General features: G+C 40.1%; 4 protein-coding genes across 12 annotated transcripts in view; 1 reads left to right on the forward strand and 3 right to left on the reverse strand.

Annotated features, from left to right (window-relative positions):
- Window positions 1-8540, forward strand: part of pak5 (p21 protein (Cdc42/Rac)-activated kinase 5) — a 78850-nt gene extending 70310 nt beyond the window's left edge. For all 5 annotated transcript variants that reach the window (XM_044106027.1, XM_044106028.1, XM_044106030.1 and 2 more), the window contains 3 exons: window positions 610-4184; window positions 4270-4337; window positions 8156-8540. In XM_044106027.1, the coding sequence (XP_043961962.1) occupies window positions 610-765 (156 nt within the window). In that variant the 3' untranslated portion in view covers window positions 766-4184; window positions 4270-4337; window positions 8156-8540. The remainder of the gene's footprint in view (window positions 1-609; window positions 4185-4269; window positions 4338-8155) is intronic.
- Window positions 6181-11020, reverse strand: lamp5 (lysosomal associated membrane protein family member 5). The gene is made up of 6 exons (XM_044106041.1): window positions 10476-11020; window positions 9876-10054; window positions 9384-9515; window positions 9001-9097; window positions 8297-8485; window positions 6181-7108 (listed from the first exon to the last, which is right to left on the reverse strand). The coding sequence occupies exons 1-6, from the start codon at window positions 10534-10536 to the stop codon at window positions 6933-6935; spliced, it is 834 nt and encodes a 277-aa protein (XP_043961976.1). The 5' UTR covers window positions 10537-11020; the 3' UTR covers window positions 6181-6932.
- Window positions 11021-11182: 162 nt separating this feature from the next.
- LOC122825004 (serine/threonine-protein phosphatase 6 regulatory ankyrin repeat subunit A-like) lies at window positions 11183-13203 on the reverse strand. The gene has a single exon (XM_044106033.1). It carries the CDS (start codon window positions 13183-13185, stop codon window positions 11764-11766), a length of 1422 nt encoding a protein of 473 aa, XP_043961968.1. The 5' UTR covers window positions 13186-13203; the 3' UTR covers window positions 11183-11763.
- Window positions 13204-16903: 3700 nt separating this feature from the next.
- Window positions 16904-18833, reverse strand: part of LOC122825001 (1-phosphatidylinositol 4,5-bisphosphate phosphodiesterase beta-4-like) — a 61066-nt gene continuing 59136 nt past the window's right edge. For 2 of the 5 annotated variants that reach the window (XM_044106022.1, XM_044106023.1), the window contains 2 exons: window positions 18330-18366; window positions 16904-17715 (listed from right to left, as the gene is read on the reverse strand). In XM_044106022.1, coding sequence (XP_043961957.1) covers window positions 17639-17715; window positions 18330-18366 — 114 coding nt within the window. In that variant the 3' untranslated portion in view covers window positions 16904-17638. The remainder of the gene's footprint in view (window positions 17716-18329; window positions 18367-18833) is intronic. The other 3 variants (XM_044106024.1, XM_044106026.1, XM_044106025.1) reach the window with 3 other exon arrangements.

The following is an 18833-nucleotide window of genomic DNA, read 5'->3' on the forward strand; positions in this document are numbered from 1 at the left end:
AAAGTGGCACAAATATATGCCAATCAGTGCACAATGGAATTATTTAGCCGCATTTATAAACCTTTTCAGCAGTCTGACAGTCTTTAAATGTGCTTAACATATCAACCAAAGTAATGTAGCAATATCTCACACTAAAGAGTTTAATGCAAGCTATGACAAGATAAAAAAACAACTTGCTAATTAGTGTAGAATGACGTTTGGCCACATTTAGCAATGCTTTTGGCATTGCTAAATGTGTAATTGTGAAAATAGAATACTTATAAAAGAACATTTCAAAGTTTTTGTAAACTGTTGGAGGCTTTGAGATGAAGTAAAAGTAGGTGACTTGGTCGTATTGGATATCGTTTGCCTGAAATGGTGCAGCCCTCGTTGTTAGGTAAGTGATCAAAACTAGAGCGTCGTCTAAATTGAATGAAGGTTTCATTAGCTCTACTGTGGGTTCCCTAATTGTTTAGCTCAACATTTCTGCGCTAAAACAAATCTAAGCAGCTCTTTTCTAGTTCTCTCAGAAGTGTTTCTAACTTTTCAAAACCGTAATTAGCGTGCTGCAGTTTACTTTACGGTAAATCATAAAGCTAAGAATAAAATCAAGTGTGTTGCATCCTGCAGGTATCGTCGGTGCTGCGGTCCTTCCTGGACATGATGCTGGTGAGGGAGCCGTCGCAGAGAGCCACTGCCCAGGAGCTCATCCAGCACCCATTCCTCAAGTTGTCCGGACCGCCGTCCTGCATCGTTCCCCTCATGAGACACTACCGCCATCGTTGATCTCCTGGCCTAATCGCGTCCTCTCCCACACTAAAACAAAGAAAAGAAAAGAGAAACACATGCTTACTCACCCAGTCCAAACAACCTTCTGCGTGATGGCCCGCCACTAACACCTGTAACCGTAAACGTAGATTAGCGCGAGGAATATTTAAGAAGTATGTTTAAAAAAAAACCCACACGCACACAGAAAAGAAGAAGGAGCCATCGGGACGTTCTGTTGAGCCGGTTCGCCACGCTGCACTCTTCTTTCTTCCTAGACTCAAGAGTCACAGTAGCCATCAGCCTTCCACAGCTCCTGAAGGGTGCACTGAGTTGCTGGCGAGGCAGAAGGACCTAAGTGACCCCCGCTGCTCCAAAGCAGAACAGCAGAGGGCCAAACAATCAGTGTGACGAGAGAGGCTTTTGACCGCCATCAGTCCATCATTTAGAGAGGGACAGGCTGTGTCCTAGCAGCCGAGGCTAGCGCCGACAAGGTCACTCACATCCCTCTCTCTTCTCACACACACACACACACACACACACACGTCAAAACGCGAAAATGTATTTTAGAGAAACCTGTAACATTTTCTGTACAGTTTTGATAATTTGCAGTATTTTATCGTGTCGTAACTATTGTGATATGAGCAGTATTAAATAGCATTTCTGCAGAGATCTTTCCTACTGTTTATAATCCAGTTTTTGCTTAAACACATAAGAGATATTCCAAATAAATCCAGCTAAACCTAACTGTTACTAAAAGTACTTAATATATTTATGATCTCAACATTTGTAGACAGAACTTCCATTAAATGTTTGGAAAAAAAAAAGGGTAATGTCAGAATTTTCTATGACATTTTGAAGTATTTATTTATTTATTTATTGGATTTGGGGTGATATTTTTGATTTGTAGTGTGGCCTTTTTTTCTTTTTTTTTAATTCATGTTTTCTCCATGATTCTTAATGCACTCGAGCAAAGCAGTGATATCAGTTGTTATGTAATCCAAGCAATACCCCAAACCTATTTGTAAAACTATCAAACCCAGCTTTTATGATACTGTAACAACATGCGTTTCAATGTAGCACAGATTGTGTGGATTTGGCAACCAAAAAAAAAAAGAAGAATATTCCTTGCTTTTTTAAATTTTTCTTTAACTACTTCGAGTTAGCTTGCCAGCACACAGAGATCAGGATGCTGACAAAAAAAATTAAATAAAAAAGCGTCTTATTTTCCACTGGCATCCTCATCCTACCTCCGTCTCTTGTCGTCACTGGAACCGTGCTGCCATTCTCATCTCCAGTCGAACCAGAGCAACAGTGTAATCCTCCTTCCTACATCCTCTTTACCCATCAGTCACTGTGATATGTACATATGACTGTGAGCGTGAGTCTGTGTTTGTCGGAGAGCAAACGAGTCGGAGCGTACGTGTCTCTGTACAGCATCTGAAAGCGTGTGCCTGCGTGTTGTCCGCCCGCTAGTCCTTGACACTGGGTCAGCATCTGAATGAGTATACACACTTGTTTGTGGTTTTGGCTTGTACAGTGATATTGCATGTTTGTTTTCAGTGAAGCTGGTTTCAATTAAAAAAAAAAAAAGAAAGAAACGCTCATAAAAAAAAACAACAAAACAAACAAAAAACATCAAGTTGTGTTGCATGGATTTTTCTTTCATCGCCTTTTCCGATCTACCGTACTTCTCTCTCGGTGTCTCATATCAATCAGAGAGGATTTTTGTTGCCGTTTATCAGCGCACTGTCGATTTGCACCGGGGGAGCTTTGTACAGTCATCATCAGGTTTTCTCTTTCTTTTCTTTCTTTCTCTTTTGTTTTTTTTTAAAGACTTTCATGTTCTCTAAATTCAAAAGTTCTCATTTCAAACGACTCCACCCCAACTTGGCCGCTTAGGAGAGAAGCGAAACGACACGTCCATGGATTGGTGTTGCTATAATATATTATGTTTTTGGGCTTTCTTTCCTATAAGCCATTTCCCACTGAAGCACAGTAATGGGATATTGATTCAGTTCAGACAAAGAATGGAGCTTCTTTTTCAGAGAGGAAGGCCTTAGCCCAGTGAGCGAAAACATGAAAGGTATGTGGAAAAGGGTGGCCACAGCGAACCTTTTAAAATGCTGTTAAACCCGTTTAAATGTGTAATTAGGATAGAGCTAGATTGGATTATGGGAATATTCAGAAACCATTAATACGCTCCGAATCAATCCATCAAAAGAGTGAATTGTTTTCCTTTTCAGGGAGCTCTCTATGTTAGAATAAAAATAAATTACTATGCTCCCACCTCATGATTCAGAACTGATGAAAATCAACCAAAACGTTTGACAAGTTTAATTAAAAAATAAGTCAGAAATCCACAAACTTAATCAAAACACTACATTTAACCCAACAATGTACGTATTAAAATAGTAATGTATGGAACTCTTAAGAATATACCTAAAATTAATCAAAGAAACACAATTAATAACCCAAACTGACAGGCTGGGCAAAGACTGTAACTCTGGAGGAGCTGCTGAGTTTTGTATTTCTAGGTGGTGAATTTAACAGAAGAACTACTTGAATGGAGGAGCGGCAAGAGGACAGCCATTTCCAGTTAAGGTGCTTTGGTCATACAAAACCACAAGGAAACTTTTCGGCCCTCATTCAAAACACTTTGTGGAGGAGAATTAACGTTACACGTCAACCTCTGTAAAACATGGTTGTGGCAGCAGCAGGCTGCGGGACAGCTTTTCTTCAGCAGGTAAAAGGAAGCTGGTTGGAGTTGATACGAAGACGGATGGAGCTAAGTACAGGGTAATAATGGAGAGATAATCAACTCTCGAAGGGTCCTAAAGGCTTGAGAAGGGGGGGCAAGGTTTACCTTTTACAACTTTCCAGAACATGCAGCCAAAGATACAATAGATCAAAGCATACACATGCATTAAAAATTAAAAATCCAACCAAGAAGTTTTGTCGTAAATATTAAAACTGAGGATCATACATAATTTCTGTCCATTCTAACCTTGAGCAATTGTACAAAGAATGACGGTAGAGAGCCACCTTATTCTCTATCACTTTACAATTAAGTTATTTGTTTATTTTTAGGGTCTTTGAGGTGAAGAACTCATGGTTCTCGTGTGAGCAACGTCGTAGAACCGAATGGGTACCATTTCGACGCGTGAGCTCAAATTCCCAGTAAAAGACCTGCTGGTTATCCGACCCGGCGCAGTGCAACGGAAGTGGAATGAGGTCATGTTAATTAGATGACACCTGTGAAGTTCACCGTGAGCGAGTCAGACGGAAAACACCCAATATGTCGACATATGAATTGTAGCGATATTCTTTTAGCAAAACTATTTAATATACAGTCTCTGTCGCTTCATTGGTATACTTTTGAGCGTAAAGATTTACGTATTTGTCAAGAGAGCAAGCTCTCAAGATAAATAAAGTTGAAGGTGAGGCTCTCGTCTCTGTTAACATATTGAACTTGTTCTTTAATCCAGTAATTGACACAGTCTTGTATTCTGGACACATTTACAGCGGGTTAAACAAACGGAGCATCAATTGGAGGTAAAGCTACTGGGTGAAACCCGTCCGCTGCAGCACAGGTAAGGTAAATTGCTCTTAGGAATGTGTGGTTTTGTTTTTGTTTTTGCTAACTTGTGGACTACATAAGAAAGGCACGCGAAGCATGTCTTTTGTTGTCAGATGGAGGTGGTGTCTGAATTAATATGGGTTCATTCAGCCCGTGCTCGTAAAAGAGGACTTAGCGCAGCAGTGCTACTTAGCACAGTGGGTTTACTGTAGTTTTAAATGTTGCCATAGCAATATTTTTAGTTTCATTTACTATTTTATTCGATAAAGAAATGCTAAAGTTCTCATCTGGATAAGTCATAATTTACAAGGAGTATAGGAGAGTTTTTGTCAGTGTTGTAAGCGCTCCTGTACTCTAAATTTCTGACGATTATACTTTCTCTTGGACACCATAAACAAAAACAAGTCCTGCCTTGGAAATATGTTGACAACAAGCTGCACAAGCAAAATGTTAGTTCTCTCTCTCTCTTTTTTTTTTTAGTCCTGGGACTAAAAACAAAATGGTCTCATCCTGTGGAGTGTAGATTATGAAGTTTTATAGAAGGTCAGGATCAGAGAAGTTACCTCTCTTTTAAAAATAGCTATTTTTAATTTGTGTTTCCAAAAGTAAAATATTCAATGAGTTAAAAACTTTAGTAAAGGGCTTGGTGGTTATGTTGCAATTAAAGATATATGTGGTTTATGAAATGTTGACTAAGTCTTCTTGGTGATATACATGCTGTTTTCAGTTAGACTTTTTATGGCTTATATTTTCTCTCAAGACAGATTTAGAGGAAAATCAATACTTCATCCTGGCAGTGTCTTCTCTGATATAAGTATCTGTCAACGATTCCAGTTAACCTGTATTATTTATTAGTATTATTTATTAGTCGTGTCAAAGATCTCGACCTGATAGCTGGACTTTCTCTCTCGTGGTTTTCTGCTTGATGGAAGAATTCATGGATTCATTAATTACATTAAGCAGCAAAGAAGCACCAAAAATATCACTCTACCACCACCATGTTCGGCTGCTGGAGTGAAGTTATTTTTCTGAAATGACAGTTTTATGCCAAGTGTAACATGACACACAACTGATGGGAAGTTTCACTTTGTCTTCAAGATGTCTTTTTTTGCAAATGTGAAGTGGTTTTGGCCTTTGAACTCTCACATGGTTGCCATTTTTACACAATGTCTTTGTTACTGTTGAATCATAAATGCTGACCTTCACTAAAGAAGTGGAGGCTGTTGTGCTTTAGATTATATTGTTTTGTTTTGTAATTTTGATTCTGGTAATTCTTGGGAAGGTTTACAACTGCTCCATGTTTCTCCTTTTTTTTTATAATGACTTTCACCATGCTCAGGTGTAATCCCACAGTTTGATTGCTACGTAACTTTTAATAGACTGATGGATGTAATTGACTTTGTGTCTCGGATCGGAACATCACGGTATCTTGTCTGTCTGGTTCTATTTATCCAATTTCTTTTAGTTTTTTATTCTAGAGGTCTGGCAGTGAATTTGAAATTGAAAAATGTGACTACAAGTGATAATTTTTAAAAAAGGCAGTTTTTTTTCCCTTTTACATATTGTTTTGGACTGCTTTTCCCCCCATAGTTAAAAAGGCATAATTTGAAAACTTTCTGTAACTATTCAGGTTAACTTTGTCTGAAAATAGGTTATTTGATGTGACACTACAAGAGAAAACTGTAAAGGAAGAAATACTTTTTTTTTTTACTTACAACATTGCATTAAATTAAAATATATTCTATGCGATAGCTGACAGTTTGAATAGTGTGTGGTGTGATAAATGCTGAAGTAGAATAATTTGGTAAGTGTGTATCCAGCAATTTATTTCAAACAGAACAGAGTACTGCACATAATTGCATCAGCAGAAGTTTATGCATAGACTTTCACTCTAAAAATAATATACACACATTTTTATTAACCTCTCCACATTTCCATAAACACTTATTCTGACTTTTTTTTTTTCTCAAGTTTTGTAAGACGTTTTGTATTTGACTTTTTTTTTAATATATATCTTTCTTTCGTTGATCTGTGCTGAGAAAAGGGTCTGATGCCAAGGCAAAACTGCACTGTACACTACAAGACAGTCCACTGTCAACACTATGGCTGCATTCTGGATGTATGAGCACAGGGACGGGAACTAAAAAAAAAAGGAACAAAGTTTACAAATACAGATGGATTTCAATAGCAGCAAATTCAAACAGACAGAGGGAACAGGGTAACAAGGAATTTAGAAATGTTTTGAAAGACAAGTTAGATCAAACATTGTGCAAGTTACAAACCATCTTCAGTAAAGGTTTTTTATTTTGGGGAAAAGAAAAAAAAATCCAGAAAATTCAATTCACTTTATTTGAAACTACGTATGGCACAATCCAGCAGTCAGTTTAACTAGATTTGGGTGGGTTTACTCTCCAATTACACTCATGCTGTGTCCCAAACTGTCTAAATAGCTCGTAATTTTAACAGTTCAAAAGCTCCAGCGGGCAGTGCAGACTATTTGCTTTTTCCAATCGGGGGACACAGTCCAGTGTGGGGGACACAATCCTCAGGCCCAAAACCTTGAGGAGACAAATCTGTCATTAGGAGAGCTTTGGAGGAAGTCACGTGACTACATGTTCTTGTACATAGAGCGATCTCTTGGGAGCTGAGGCTGATTCGCTGTCAGCTTGAGGTGGAAGTGGTAGATGGTGAGCGTGAAAATGATTATTAGACCAAGAATGAGGCCCAGGATAAGGGGGAGGATCTCTTCTAGGTGCTCCCGCTGGTCTGTGATACACTTGTAAGCTGCAAAGAGAGGAAAACGCAGGATCAAAATATAGAGATGGCAAAATCTGTAGAAGTCTAGTGCTTTGAAAGCTTATTTGGATTTCCTGTGTGAGGGCTAGAGTTGGGTCAGGTTTTGGTTTCTGTGTTTTTTACACGTTGAAACAAATTTGTCTGAATTTATTTTTATTTTTTTAAAGTGGCATTGACAGATTGTATCCCTATAAATTGTTCAGAGAATTTAAGTCTCTTTTAGTTGAAGCAAACTATTAAGACATAAGGCATCAGCCTTATGTCTTAATAGTTTATGTCTTAATGTCTGCTATATTGACCAAAGTAGTCATAGTACTTGAACTTTTCTATTTTGTCATGTTACAACCAATGACTTTTAATTTTTGTAATTAAGTGAAAGATGAGGATAAATAAGTACATAGTGGATTGCACATAATCCCTTTAGCTGTGGATCTCGGTACCTCCTTCAATTACCAAGAGCCTCTTGGCTGCTTCTCTGATTAATGCTTGTAATGTTTAGGAGGAGATTGCCAGATTTTTGTTTTTAAAATAATTTGAAAACTTTTATGTTGATCTGTCACATAAAATTCAAATTAAATACGTTAAATTAGTTTGTGGTTGGAAAAAGCTTATGGGTTATTTTGCAACAATATAATTCATTTTCTCCTTTACACGGTGCATTTTGAAGAACTGCTAGGTGATTCAGAGTAAGGAGGACACTTAACCTCTGCTGAGAATAGAGTACGGTATGCATATGGGGTCTGAAGTTGAAGGTGTTTCTCCCTGTGGACAGCTGTAATGCACACAAGGAGAAAGGCAGTGAAGCTTAGCCCAGTATAGTTTACTGCAGCAGAGGCCACATGATTCCTCCAAGGTGATTGGACGATGAAATGCACACAGTGTTCCTAAAAGCTGCATCCAGGGCACAGATACCATAAAGTCCTAATGACCTCAACCTCTTTCCTTTCAGTCGTCCTCCCGCTGCGCCTATTGTCTCTTGTGCATCCTCAGCCTGTTCTTTTTCTCATTTCACCCTACATGCTCCCCATTCTGCAGCAATAACCTGCCTCTCTCCTGAGATTTGGACGTTAGGAAGAGACGTACAGCTCACCCCCCAGGATTTCTCATTACCGTCTTCATCTGTTGTCAACAACACGAGCAAACAAAAAGCTGCTGAATGTCTTCAGCTGTCCTCACGTGCGCTGAAGATGAAGTCCGAGGCGATGTCAAAGGGTTGGATCTGGATGTCGTACATGGAGAACGTGATGCCCTTCTGGTGATCGCTGGAGATGAGGGTGACGGTCTGCTGAGCCGTGCACACATAGGCGTGCCCGGCTGGGGTCACCAGGGCCGAGAGCTTGTGGGTGCTGGCTGTGTGCTTTCCAGCTATAGACCGAGAGAGACGAAGGACTTTTTAATAAAAGGAAACAAATGGCACTGAGACGGGTTTTGAAAGTGCTTGTGTCAGTAGAATGTTGAAATTTGAAATAAAGTTGTAATAGTTTAATGTCGAGGGGAAAATATAGACACAACAAAATGATTCAAATAAGATTTGTTTATACTAAAATTACTGCTTAGATTTTTCTGTAAGACATTTTGATAAATGCAACGATGTTGATAGGGCTTCAATGTGGTTCTTTATGACTAAAGAAATAATAAATACAATAACTGTAAAATATAAATCAATAGAAAGAAAATTGTAAAAAAAAAAATTTTCACATTCAAAAGCTTTTCATGTGCTTAAACCTTCCAGTGGTATGTAAATAGAGAACTTCCTAAATCTCCGCATGAGTCTGTCCTTAACTCCGCCGGATCGACTGCAGAATAAATGCGATCACAGCAGTGGGGCCGCAGGGTGTAAAGGAGCCGCTCTATTGTGCTGCCGTGGAAGGGACACTCACGGTTGTATGCGTTGATGAAGTGCGAGGTCTCCGAGGTGTCGTAGACGAACTGGATTTTGTTGATCTTCCACACCTCAATACCCTTTTCGCGGAACTCCTAGATAAAAACACGCCAGAGTCAACACGCAGGCGTGGATCGTGTCATCCAGGACCTGACATTCCCAAGTGCTCAAGAATACAAGTCCAGTTGCTTCCTGCTCAAGCACTCAGGAATGCAGGAGTCAAGGTTGGCGTGCGCGCTCAGAGGATTTCTGTGGGGAGATTTCTCTACAAGTTTTAGTCAGGAAATTATGAAAAAATGTAACTTTTTCTATTCTTTAATCATATCATAAAAAAAACTTTACTCAGTTTTATAGTGTATTTTCTGTTTGCCGTCGATGCACCTTTGAGAAGTAAATGCGGAGGATGTAGGCGTTGTTCTTCCAAGAAATGTGGATCTCTGAGTCGGTGCTCCCACATTCCCCCTCGATTTCTGCCCCCTGGGGCAGCGTGAAAGAAGCCTGCTCTGTGATGAGCTATAAATAAATAAAATAAAGACAAGTTGCACGATGGTACCTATTAATAAAATTGGTCTGTAATCAGTAAGTGGTATGAGAAACCTTTTTAGTTCAGCATTTTATGCACTGCTGCAAAAACTGCTTTTCATTGTTGCAATTTAAATGTATCCACAAATGTATGTTAACATGAATTAAGATCAATTTGAATGTATCTAATATTTATTCCAGTTTTCAGTGCGTCAGACTTATTTTAAGCACAGCTTGATCCAGAAAAACCCCAAAACAAATCTTGAACACTTTTATGCAGCGTGCATGTTTTTCTGTCTTATTTTGAGAAGCTAAAATAAGAATTAAAATGCACGCCAGGGAAATCCTTACGTCTATCCCATTAAGCGCGAGCACGTCATATGGCACGAGGAATTTGGCGGCGAACTCCACCATCAGGCACGTCGTTCCGTTCTCGCGGACCGCGAAGATGACTTTGTCCGGGTTGTCCGAGAGCCCGGACAGGTTCTCCCCCTCCTGCTCCGCCAGCACCGCGGGCAGCGCCAGCACACCTGATAACAGCAGAAACACACCCCGTGGAGAAAAGAGCCTGGTGTCTGCCGGGCAATAAATGGTTGGCACACACTCATGCGCACAAGCAGCCACAAAACATGAAGAATCAGCAGAAAACAGAAGGATTGATCAGAGGTTAGGAGAGGAGTGAAGTCAACATCTACATAACACTAAAAGTAAAATCTGCAGCATCAGGGGAGCAACAGCTCACCCCTCAAACATCAGTTTGCAACACTTTACAATAACAAAAAAAGGGGAGGGGGGGGCGGGGGGGGAATTTGCCAACTCATGAAGATGGAAGAACACATGCACCTTATGAGGCACGCATACATGCAGTTGTTGCATGCGCGTGCACGTGTCCGCTCCGCAGAGAGTAGTCACGACATTCCGACAGACACTCAAACACACTCACGCTCTTACCACACACACAAAGCAGCAAAAGTCCAGCGCTCTCCTTGGTGCTGAAACTGAGCCGCCCCATCGCTACCAGCTTCCCCGGCGCTGGGAAAAAAAACGGGGGGCTGACTGACTGGGCAGTCTGGGCTGGACCCGCGAAAAGAAAAGAGAAACGCGGACAGGGAGGGGAGACTGTGAGAAAGGAAGAAAGAGAGAGGGGGGGGGAAGGAGAGAAAGTGAGGGAGGACGGCTGTCTCTTCTTAGCGCCAAGAAGTGACGCTCAGATGAACGTGAATGCACCAAAAGATTCCCCGAGATTGGCTGCGAGATCCGGCACCAACGAGTTCCGTCTGTCCGATCCGACCTCCTCACTCCTTCAAGGTGGACAGGTGTCAACCCGGTGACAGCTGCAAGTCCGAACCACCTCTACATATCATCAGCCACAAATAATGATCCTTCTTCGTTGAAAGTCAGAAACTTATCTCCTGTGAGGCAGTGGTGGCAGCTACTCCTGCAGTGCTGTAGTCTCCATCTCTGCGATAGCAGCTGGAGGTTCAGCTGAAATGATGCATGTCTAGAGGGAAACGCCGACAACTCCCCCTCTCTCCCTCCCCTCCACTGAAAACCTCCACTCCCTCAAGGTTGAAGCTGGGTGTGTTAGTGCAGGGCTGACACCAGATGGTTAGACTTGCATCAAAAAACACTAAAGCCTTAAAATTATGTTTCAATGAATGTAAACGAGTAGGGTTTTTTTAAGCATATTGTATCATTACTGACTGCTAACACAAATCAAATCTTAATTTTAGCTCTTTACTACAGTCGCGCTAATCCGCCTCGGAGACCGGAACCGACCTATTTTCCTTAAATTTACTCTGACAATCCGCTGATCAGATCCTGACAAATGCCGACTTTGCACTTTTTTGAGTTCCGTTAAAAATTAGAGGTCGGCACGTTTTGATGAATAAATGTAAATCATAAATGTATTCCTATCTCCATCAAGCAACCAGCAGCTCATATTTCCGCTGTTATGCATTTCAGTTCTTCAAATGAAAAGACGTTAGACTGGATGAAATCACAATTATGCCAGAATTAAAAGAAAAAAACTCCATAGAGACTGATGTATCTCTATGGATGTTTAATAACTAATAGTATCTATCATTGAACCCCCTAAGAACACGAAGAAGTTACCAATTTTTACTAAAGTATTTTTTTAAACAAACTGTTCTGCCACTTAAATATGGATGTGTAAGTTACGCAAAAAACATTATTACGTAAGCAGTCATTTCCCTCCTTTTGCACATGGCGCGCAGTCTTAAGAGTTTGTCTGTGTGAACTGAAAGTCAAACTCGCACTTAACGGAACTGATGCTGTCGATGCTGGGCGTGCTGTCCACCTGCGGATGCCTCGTCTCCTGAGTGAAGGTTTCTGATCGCGGGATGCGGCCTAAAGTCGGCAGCGGATTCTGTTCCAGATCTCCAACGACTTTCTTGAAGTCCGGGGAGGCAAATCTTCGGAAGAGTTTACTAGTCAATGTTGAGAAAGTTGTTGGAGTCGAGGCAGGAGCTGTTGTGGCAGACTGAAGTGTTTCGGTGAAGCTGATCGACTCTCTGCGTCTCCTCACCGTCCTGGATTTACGCACAGGCACCGGAGTGCGCTCTGGAAGTGTGGGGCTAAGCATACTGGTTGGCAGACTGCATCTTTTTCCATAGTAGCCCTCGTTAAATCTTCCCACGCGGACAAATTTCTTCATTTTTCTCTCAGTCTCACATTTGTTGGGAAGAATGGGAGTCAGTAAGATGCCAAGAGTGGAAGGCGCACAGGGATGCGGCGTGTTTCTGTTTGGCTGGTGGGAAAAGAAAATGGACTTTTCAGCATCACGGCCGTTTAAGAGAGGGGGCAAGTGACGAGTAGAGGAGGGCATATTTTCCTGGAAGGTGCATTGTTTAGAAATGGGTTGATTGTAAGTCTCTGGTCGAGGCACAGGAGTGCGTGCTCCAGAGAAGATCATATCCTGTGGACCCAAAGAGGATTTATTATTTTCTCTTTCAAACTCCATCGGTGGCAAACGACCTGGCTTTATCTGAGGCGTTGATTGCAAGGTACAACTGTGAGACGTTTCTGCACGGCCACTCATTTTGAGGACTTCAAGTTTACTGGCTAAGCTATCAACTTTTCCCTCAAACTTGCCTTCATCAGCCTCACGGCTCCTCTTAGAGATATTGGTAAGCGCAGAAATGCACTCTGTGTGACCGAGGAACTTTGCCACTTCAACTGCAGAGTTGCCAGCTTTATTCTGCCTGTCTATCTGCAGACCTAACCTCTTGAAGGCTCTCACCAAAAACTCAACAACTAAGGTGTGATCCGCTACAGCCGCGTAGATCAGCGGGGTGTTCCCCCACGAGTCCAGGAGCTCTGGATCTGCGCCGTTCTGGACCAGGATCTTAACCGCGTCCAGGTAGCCCTTCTCGCAGGCGTAGCTGAGCGCTGTGCGTCCGTTCCCATCTTGATAGTTAACACTGGCCCCTCTGTGCAGCAGAAGCTCCATGAACTTACATCGGTTCTGGCTGTCGGGCAGCAGAACGGAAGAGATGAGGGGCGTCTGTGCGCCGTCGGCTGTGGAGTCAACGATTTCCCCATTCAGCGCGTCCAGAACAAACCTGGCCAAGTGGACTTTATCCTTGGACATCGCATCCAGGAGGATTTTTGTGCCCGTCTGCCCAGTAGTTTTGAGCATGTTTCTTCAACAAAACCAAGGTTTAACTAAAAAAAAAAACAAAAACAAAAAACTCATGTCTGCTTGTCTGTTTCCGGGGAAAGCGTCCCGACAGACCCAGGGATCCTAATATATAGGCTACAGAAAGCGAGATTTCCGTGGGCAACTCGAGCATAATTATCGGGCTTTGTTCTGCTTTCTAATGGAAATACGATGTTTATAATAATAAAGAGATTCTGCGATGGAGCGGCCGGTGCTTGTGAGGGGCGCTGGCATATAAATTCACTCCACACTTGTTGAATGAGATGAAGGAACATAAATTTGGAAAGTAAATAGGAGTGTGAGCTGTCCACTCTCACCGCGTTTGGGTGTGGGGACATCAGATCACCATGAGCTCGAACTGTTACAAAGCCAACTTCGGCATTTCTTTTTCGATTTGACTAGATGCAAAGTAATGCATAGCTGAAGTGGAAAATGAGACACCGTACAATCATTGTTTATACTACATACTAATTTGAAAAGTGTGGCGTGCATTTTTTTTAACCGATCTTTTTCAGACAATTTTGTACTTGCAGATGGAGGTCTTTGGTATGTCTGTGCCAGCTTTTCACAACGTTTTTGAAAACTATTTCAAAATAGTTCAGGTTCAGTTAGATCAGATGGATTATCTGTCAATAAACGTTCGCATCTTCCTACAGATTCAGACTTAGAATAAATCAAACATAAATATGCACACTCAAATTCTGCAGTTAAATCAACACTATGCCAAGTCTATTTGGTCCTTTTCAGTATTGGCATTAATTTAACTATTACAGAGTTATTTCAGTTTGAATAGTTGTAACTAGTTCAACTGTTCAAAATTACTCAGTTTCTTGTTGAAATAACTCTGAAGGAGTTAAATTGACACAAATTCTGATAAGGACCAAATAGACTCGGCATAGTGTTGATTTAACTCTGCAGAATTTATTGTTTCTCTGGCTGTATATTCCTTTTGAACACCCCACCTCAGTCATATATTGTTTTGTTGCAGTCACTAATAGGTTTTCTTCCTCTGTGCTTTCTGAAGAAAAGCTTCTCATCAAGCTGAGGTGGTGTGTTCAACACGACCAGTTCTAGTTTACAGTTGCAATATAGGGAAGAAAGTCCTATGGGTCTGTGATGGTTTTCGTGTCATTCTGTTCTCACTTGTGAATCTCTGCAGCTCCTCCAGAGTCTCTACTGCCTGTCTTAGTTTGTAGTTTTGTGGTTGAGCCATGCCGTTTTCAGATGCTTTATTAAACACAGCTCCATGAAATCCTCAAAGATTGGATATTGCTATACGCTTAGCCTGATTTACACATCTGACCTTTTTCTCTGACCTGTTCAAACCTCCGAGGGTTTTCACACAAGATCTGTTTTTATAAAAAAGATTAAATTAGACACAGGTAAACTCTATTTAATACAATTAGGTGACTTCTGACTTGCAATTTTCTTACACTGAATTTATTTTAGGGCTACTGGAGAAAGGGGAGTTTGATTACAAATGCATTCCTCAGATCTCAGTTGTAATTAGCAAATGCATATATTTCCACTTCACAAATATGTGTCAGTTATGTGTTATGTGTTCGTTACATAAAATTCCCACTGAAGTGCGATAAAATGTGCAAAAGTTAAAGGAGTGTGATTACTTTATCAAGGCCCTGTAAAATAGACAAGGACACAAATGTCTTGTTTTTACACCTGGATTTATTGATACACGTACTATAAAACAGTATTAAAGGAGCTGGATAACAACAGTATTGTTAATGCTATAAGTTCAACAGTACAATATAAATACAAAAACACACACAGAATGTCTGTTGACAAGCTACAATTCAAATAGAAAACAAAGAGATACAGTAGAAACTAAGGAAATGAAATCAGGGATGTTGCTCTGCAAAAATAATGTTGTTTTTTTTCTTTTAGGACAAACTCAAAATCCAAGGTTACAAGTTTTCACACAACACAAACAACTAGTGCAAAAAAGCCTCTAACATAATAATCTTAAACTACACATTATCTAATATATATTTATTTATATATACCTTCATACAAATAACCCCTTAATTTGGCATTTTATCATTCATAAAATAATTTAAACATCCTAGCAGACACTGAGTGGCACATCTGAAAGCGATGGAATAAACTTTAAAAGCACTTTTTACTCATTTTTATCTCTGACCTAGATATGTGCTGAGCTTTAGATTGTGTGATGTTAAGCAGTGAAGGGAAACAAAACAAAAGGATAAAAAAAAAAGAGGCCAGTGGTTGATAAATGTCCTTCCCCAACATGACAGTCTGTCCCCAAGCTCTTAAAAGAAAGAACACCGGTCAGAAAGACAAGTCATTTAAGTACATTCCAGCAGAATATATACATCAACATTTCTTCTACCATTATTTATTATAGCAGAACAGGGGGAAAAAAAAACAAACATTCTCTATAAAAGGCCAAAATCCCAACAAGAGCTTGTGTCCCCCTTTAATAATTTATATTAAGTCTTTGTATCATTTGGGTAAATATTTGAATGCTGTTCTTTTCTGTATTCATGTTGTTCTGGGTTGTAGATAAAAGCCATCTATAAACCCACAAACAGTATTCTGGTGCTATTAGGCTCAATTTTAAAGGGAGTTTAAAGTCTACAAACTAAAACAAGAGTGTAATGCAAAACAAAGTTCCACTTTATCTTGAAATAGCTTTTATTGCCTTGGGTAATGTAAAAAAAAAAAAAAAAAAGAAGTATAAAAACACACCACTTTTTGGTTACTTCTTTCTGTGTTTGACCCTCTGGTTGGGTCACCTTTAGACAAAATTCATGGGTTGTGAATAAGACTGTCATGACACAGTCATAAACATGACATAACAACCTGTCATGAACATGAGTAAGTCTTCATGAATATTTATGACTGTTGTCATAAAGTGTCATTCGGTAAATCATGACACTTTTAATACAAAGTTGATATTATTCAAAATATCCTCGTTATGACAACTTGTAATTAACCAAGAAATCATGATCTGACATAAACTTGTTATAAAAGTATGACTGATTAAACTTTAAAAATTATGAAGCTTCATAATTTTTAAAAGTGTCATGATTTCATATGACAAGTTTATGACATGAATCATGATATTATGAATTGTCACCAGACAAAACTATCTCTAGATCTTTTTTTGGGGGGATGAATTTACTTTTGCATAGTACATATGATCCCGTGACCCCACAGGATTTATACAGTCATACTCAATAAATTAGAATCTGTGATAGAGCGAACCTCATCTGACAGATTGAAAGTAGCTTTAGAAAATTAGAAACCTTTTAAGCAGGTGTTAAATTGTTCTTTTCATTATATCCACATTTCTGCATTAAAGCTTTTTTATTGGTCCAATGTGATATTGTAACCTTAAATGTCATGTTTTGATTAGCTGCAGGTGGAAAATCGTCATAATTAACAAAGGTTGAAGCATTAGTGCGTCTCACTTGGTGAACTGAGTTACTAAAATAAACGAGCTTTTCGATAATATTCTGATTTATTGAATATGAGGGAGATGTAGTCAGCTGGAATCTGATAAATGAAGTCTGTGCGAAAGTTATTGCACCATCTATTTGACTTTCTGTATCAAATAGTAAATCAACATAAAAATCTGACTGACTATTAGTAATAACTGATGTGATTAATTACCCGTCATCCCTTTACAGGTATCCAACTCAACAAGACATCAATATTGGTGAGGAAGGGGTCCTCTCTCTAAGAGTTACCTTTTAATAGTTTGGTTTTTTAAGATACATTCTTACTGAAAGACATAGAAACATACAGTAGTGCACTGCTACATTTCCCACATTGAACAGCCTATCATATACAAAGTGCTCAGGACAGAACTGGTGGTGTGTGTACAGTGTATTTCACAAAGTTTATTCACTTGTGCTGGAGTAACAAAGTCAAACAACTCCTCTCCCCTCTTTACACACGGAAACTGTGAGTTTATTGGGTGCCAATTAAAACAAAACAGGAAGAGATATCTGCTGCGTGTGAACCGTGATGCATGTGTGTGCTTGAGTCTACCAACAGCTGAAGCTTTTACCGTGTAGAAAACTCACTGAAGTCAACGACTCGCTGAGATCTACGTACTGTGGAGGAGGAAGGGATGTGTCTGTTTTTGTTGCTTGATCCGCAAAGTAACGTTTCCTGTCCCCCGATAGAAGTGGTCACAGCGACAAGCAGCAATGGCTCAGTGGTACAAAGTTGATTGGCAGGATAAAAAGTGCAGAAGACACGAGGCGTGGCTGGGGTGAACAAAGGAAAAAAAAAATAGCTTCCACGTGTTTGAGTCAGGATTAGATTAACATTAGACTGTTTAGAGAGAATGTAGAGGATGTCCTGCAGGGGGAGTGTTTCTGCACCGCTTCGTGTGTGCGTGTACCAGTGTGTGTCCGTGTACGTGTGTGGGCCCGTGACTGGGTCAGTCGCTCAGACCACCGTGGCAGGTCTGCGGTCCATCTCCTCCTCCAACTTCACCATCTGCTGGATGTCCTTGGCCTTTGGGGAGATAGAAAACAGTGACTCAGACGCAGATGTGACTGGAATGTGGAAGCTCGAACATTTTGCAGAGAATTCATCCATCTTTTCCTACAAATTCCTGTTCACAATCTCAGTCTGCGGTTTTACGACTCTCGCATAAGTCGTTTCGCTGTGCAGATTATCAGAGTAACACAAATCCTTTCACAGATGGATGTTGTCACATGCTATGAATGTAAATGATTGTGAGCTGGAATGAAAACGCATCACATCGGGTTGTGAGCTGGCTTTGTTTTTGCTTCGTAATGGCTGGTGAGTCATGGTGATCAATGAGTCAAGCTGCTCGTTGGCATGCCTGACACCTTCAAGAGCTGCAGACTGAAAAGGCAGGATTGGATTTCACAGTAGAGGAGTTTCTTTTCTTTTAAGTCGTGCCACTTTTCTGCTTTAATTTGTATAGTCATTTCAAATACTTGGGGGGTGGGGGCTATATCAATGAAAACAAAGTAAAATTTTGAGGAGGCTCTCCAGATATCACCACAGAGAGACAAAAGAGATGCACAAAGGGAAACATGTTCATGAAATGAAGCACAAAGCTGGTATCAGAGGTAGAGCTGACAGATGATGATGCCTACCTTGAACCTGTTTGTTTGCATGGTGTGATTTCAAAAGCTGTGACGGAAGAAGCAAATCATAAAACAAACAAAAAAAAATGAGCATACATGTTAGACATGTACAGATATTGTGACACAGATGGTGGAAAAAAAAGGGACATGACCTCACACAGAATCCCTCACATTTTTGCACAACCATGGTAAAAATTTCTAAAAAGATTAAATCTTGAAATGCAGTAGCACAATTTCCCATTCACATTGCAAAAATCCAATCTCTTGTATTACATTTATTATTGGGTTAAGTGTTAATGTTTTAATCACTGCTACCAAAAACAATGACAATAATTCCTACAAAACTGATGTAGCTGTAGTATTTTATGTACTTGGTATAAATTGATTAGATGGAGAATCTTAGCTTGACATGGCAAACTCTGGAAGATTTACATTAATCATTAAACTTAACCGAAATGTTTCTCCTGACAATAAGTAAAGCTAAGATAGGGTGATACCAGCAGAAGCATGCAA

The sequence above is a fragment of the Gambusia affinis genome, linkage group LG22 (genome assembly GCF_019740435.1).
Source record: "Gambusia affinis linkage group LG22, SWU_Gaff_1.0, whole genome shotgun sequence".
Classification (NCBI taxonomy): Eukaryota; Metazoa; Chordata; class Actinopteri; order Cyprinodontiformes; family Poeciliidae; genus Gambusia; species Gambusia affinis.

Excerpts from the sequence above, each read along its gene's own strand:
- lamp5 (XM_044106041.1), bottom strand. The coding sequence starts at position 10,536 with ATGGGGCGGCTCAGTTTCAGCACCAAGGAGAGCGCTGGACTTTTGCTG. Across the intron at positions 9,516-9,875 it reads TCGCGCTTAATGGGATAGAC|CTCATCACAGAGCAGGCTTC; the intron begins GTAAGGATTTCC and ends ATTTATTTATAG. Across the intron at positions 8,486-9,000 it reads CTTCATCAACGCATACAACC|CTGGAAAGCACACAGCCAGC; the intron begins GTGAGTGTCCCT and ends CTCGGTCTATAG.
- LOC122825004 (XM_044106033.1), bottom strand. The coding sequence starts at position 13,185 with ATGCTCAAAACTACTGGGCAGACGGGCACAAAAATCCTCCTGGATGCG.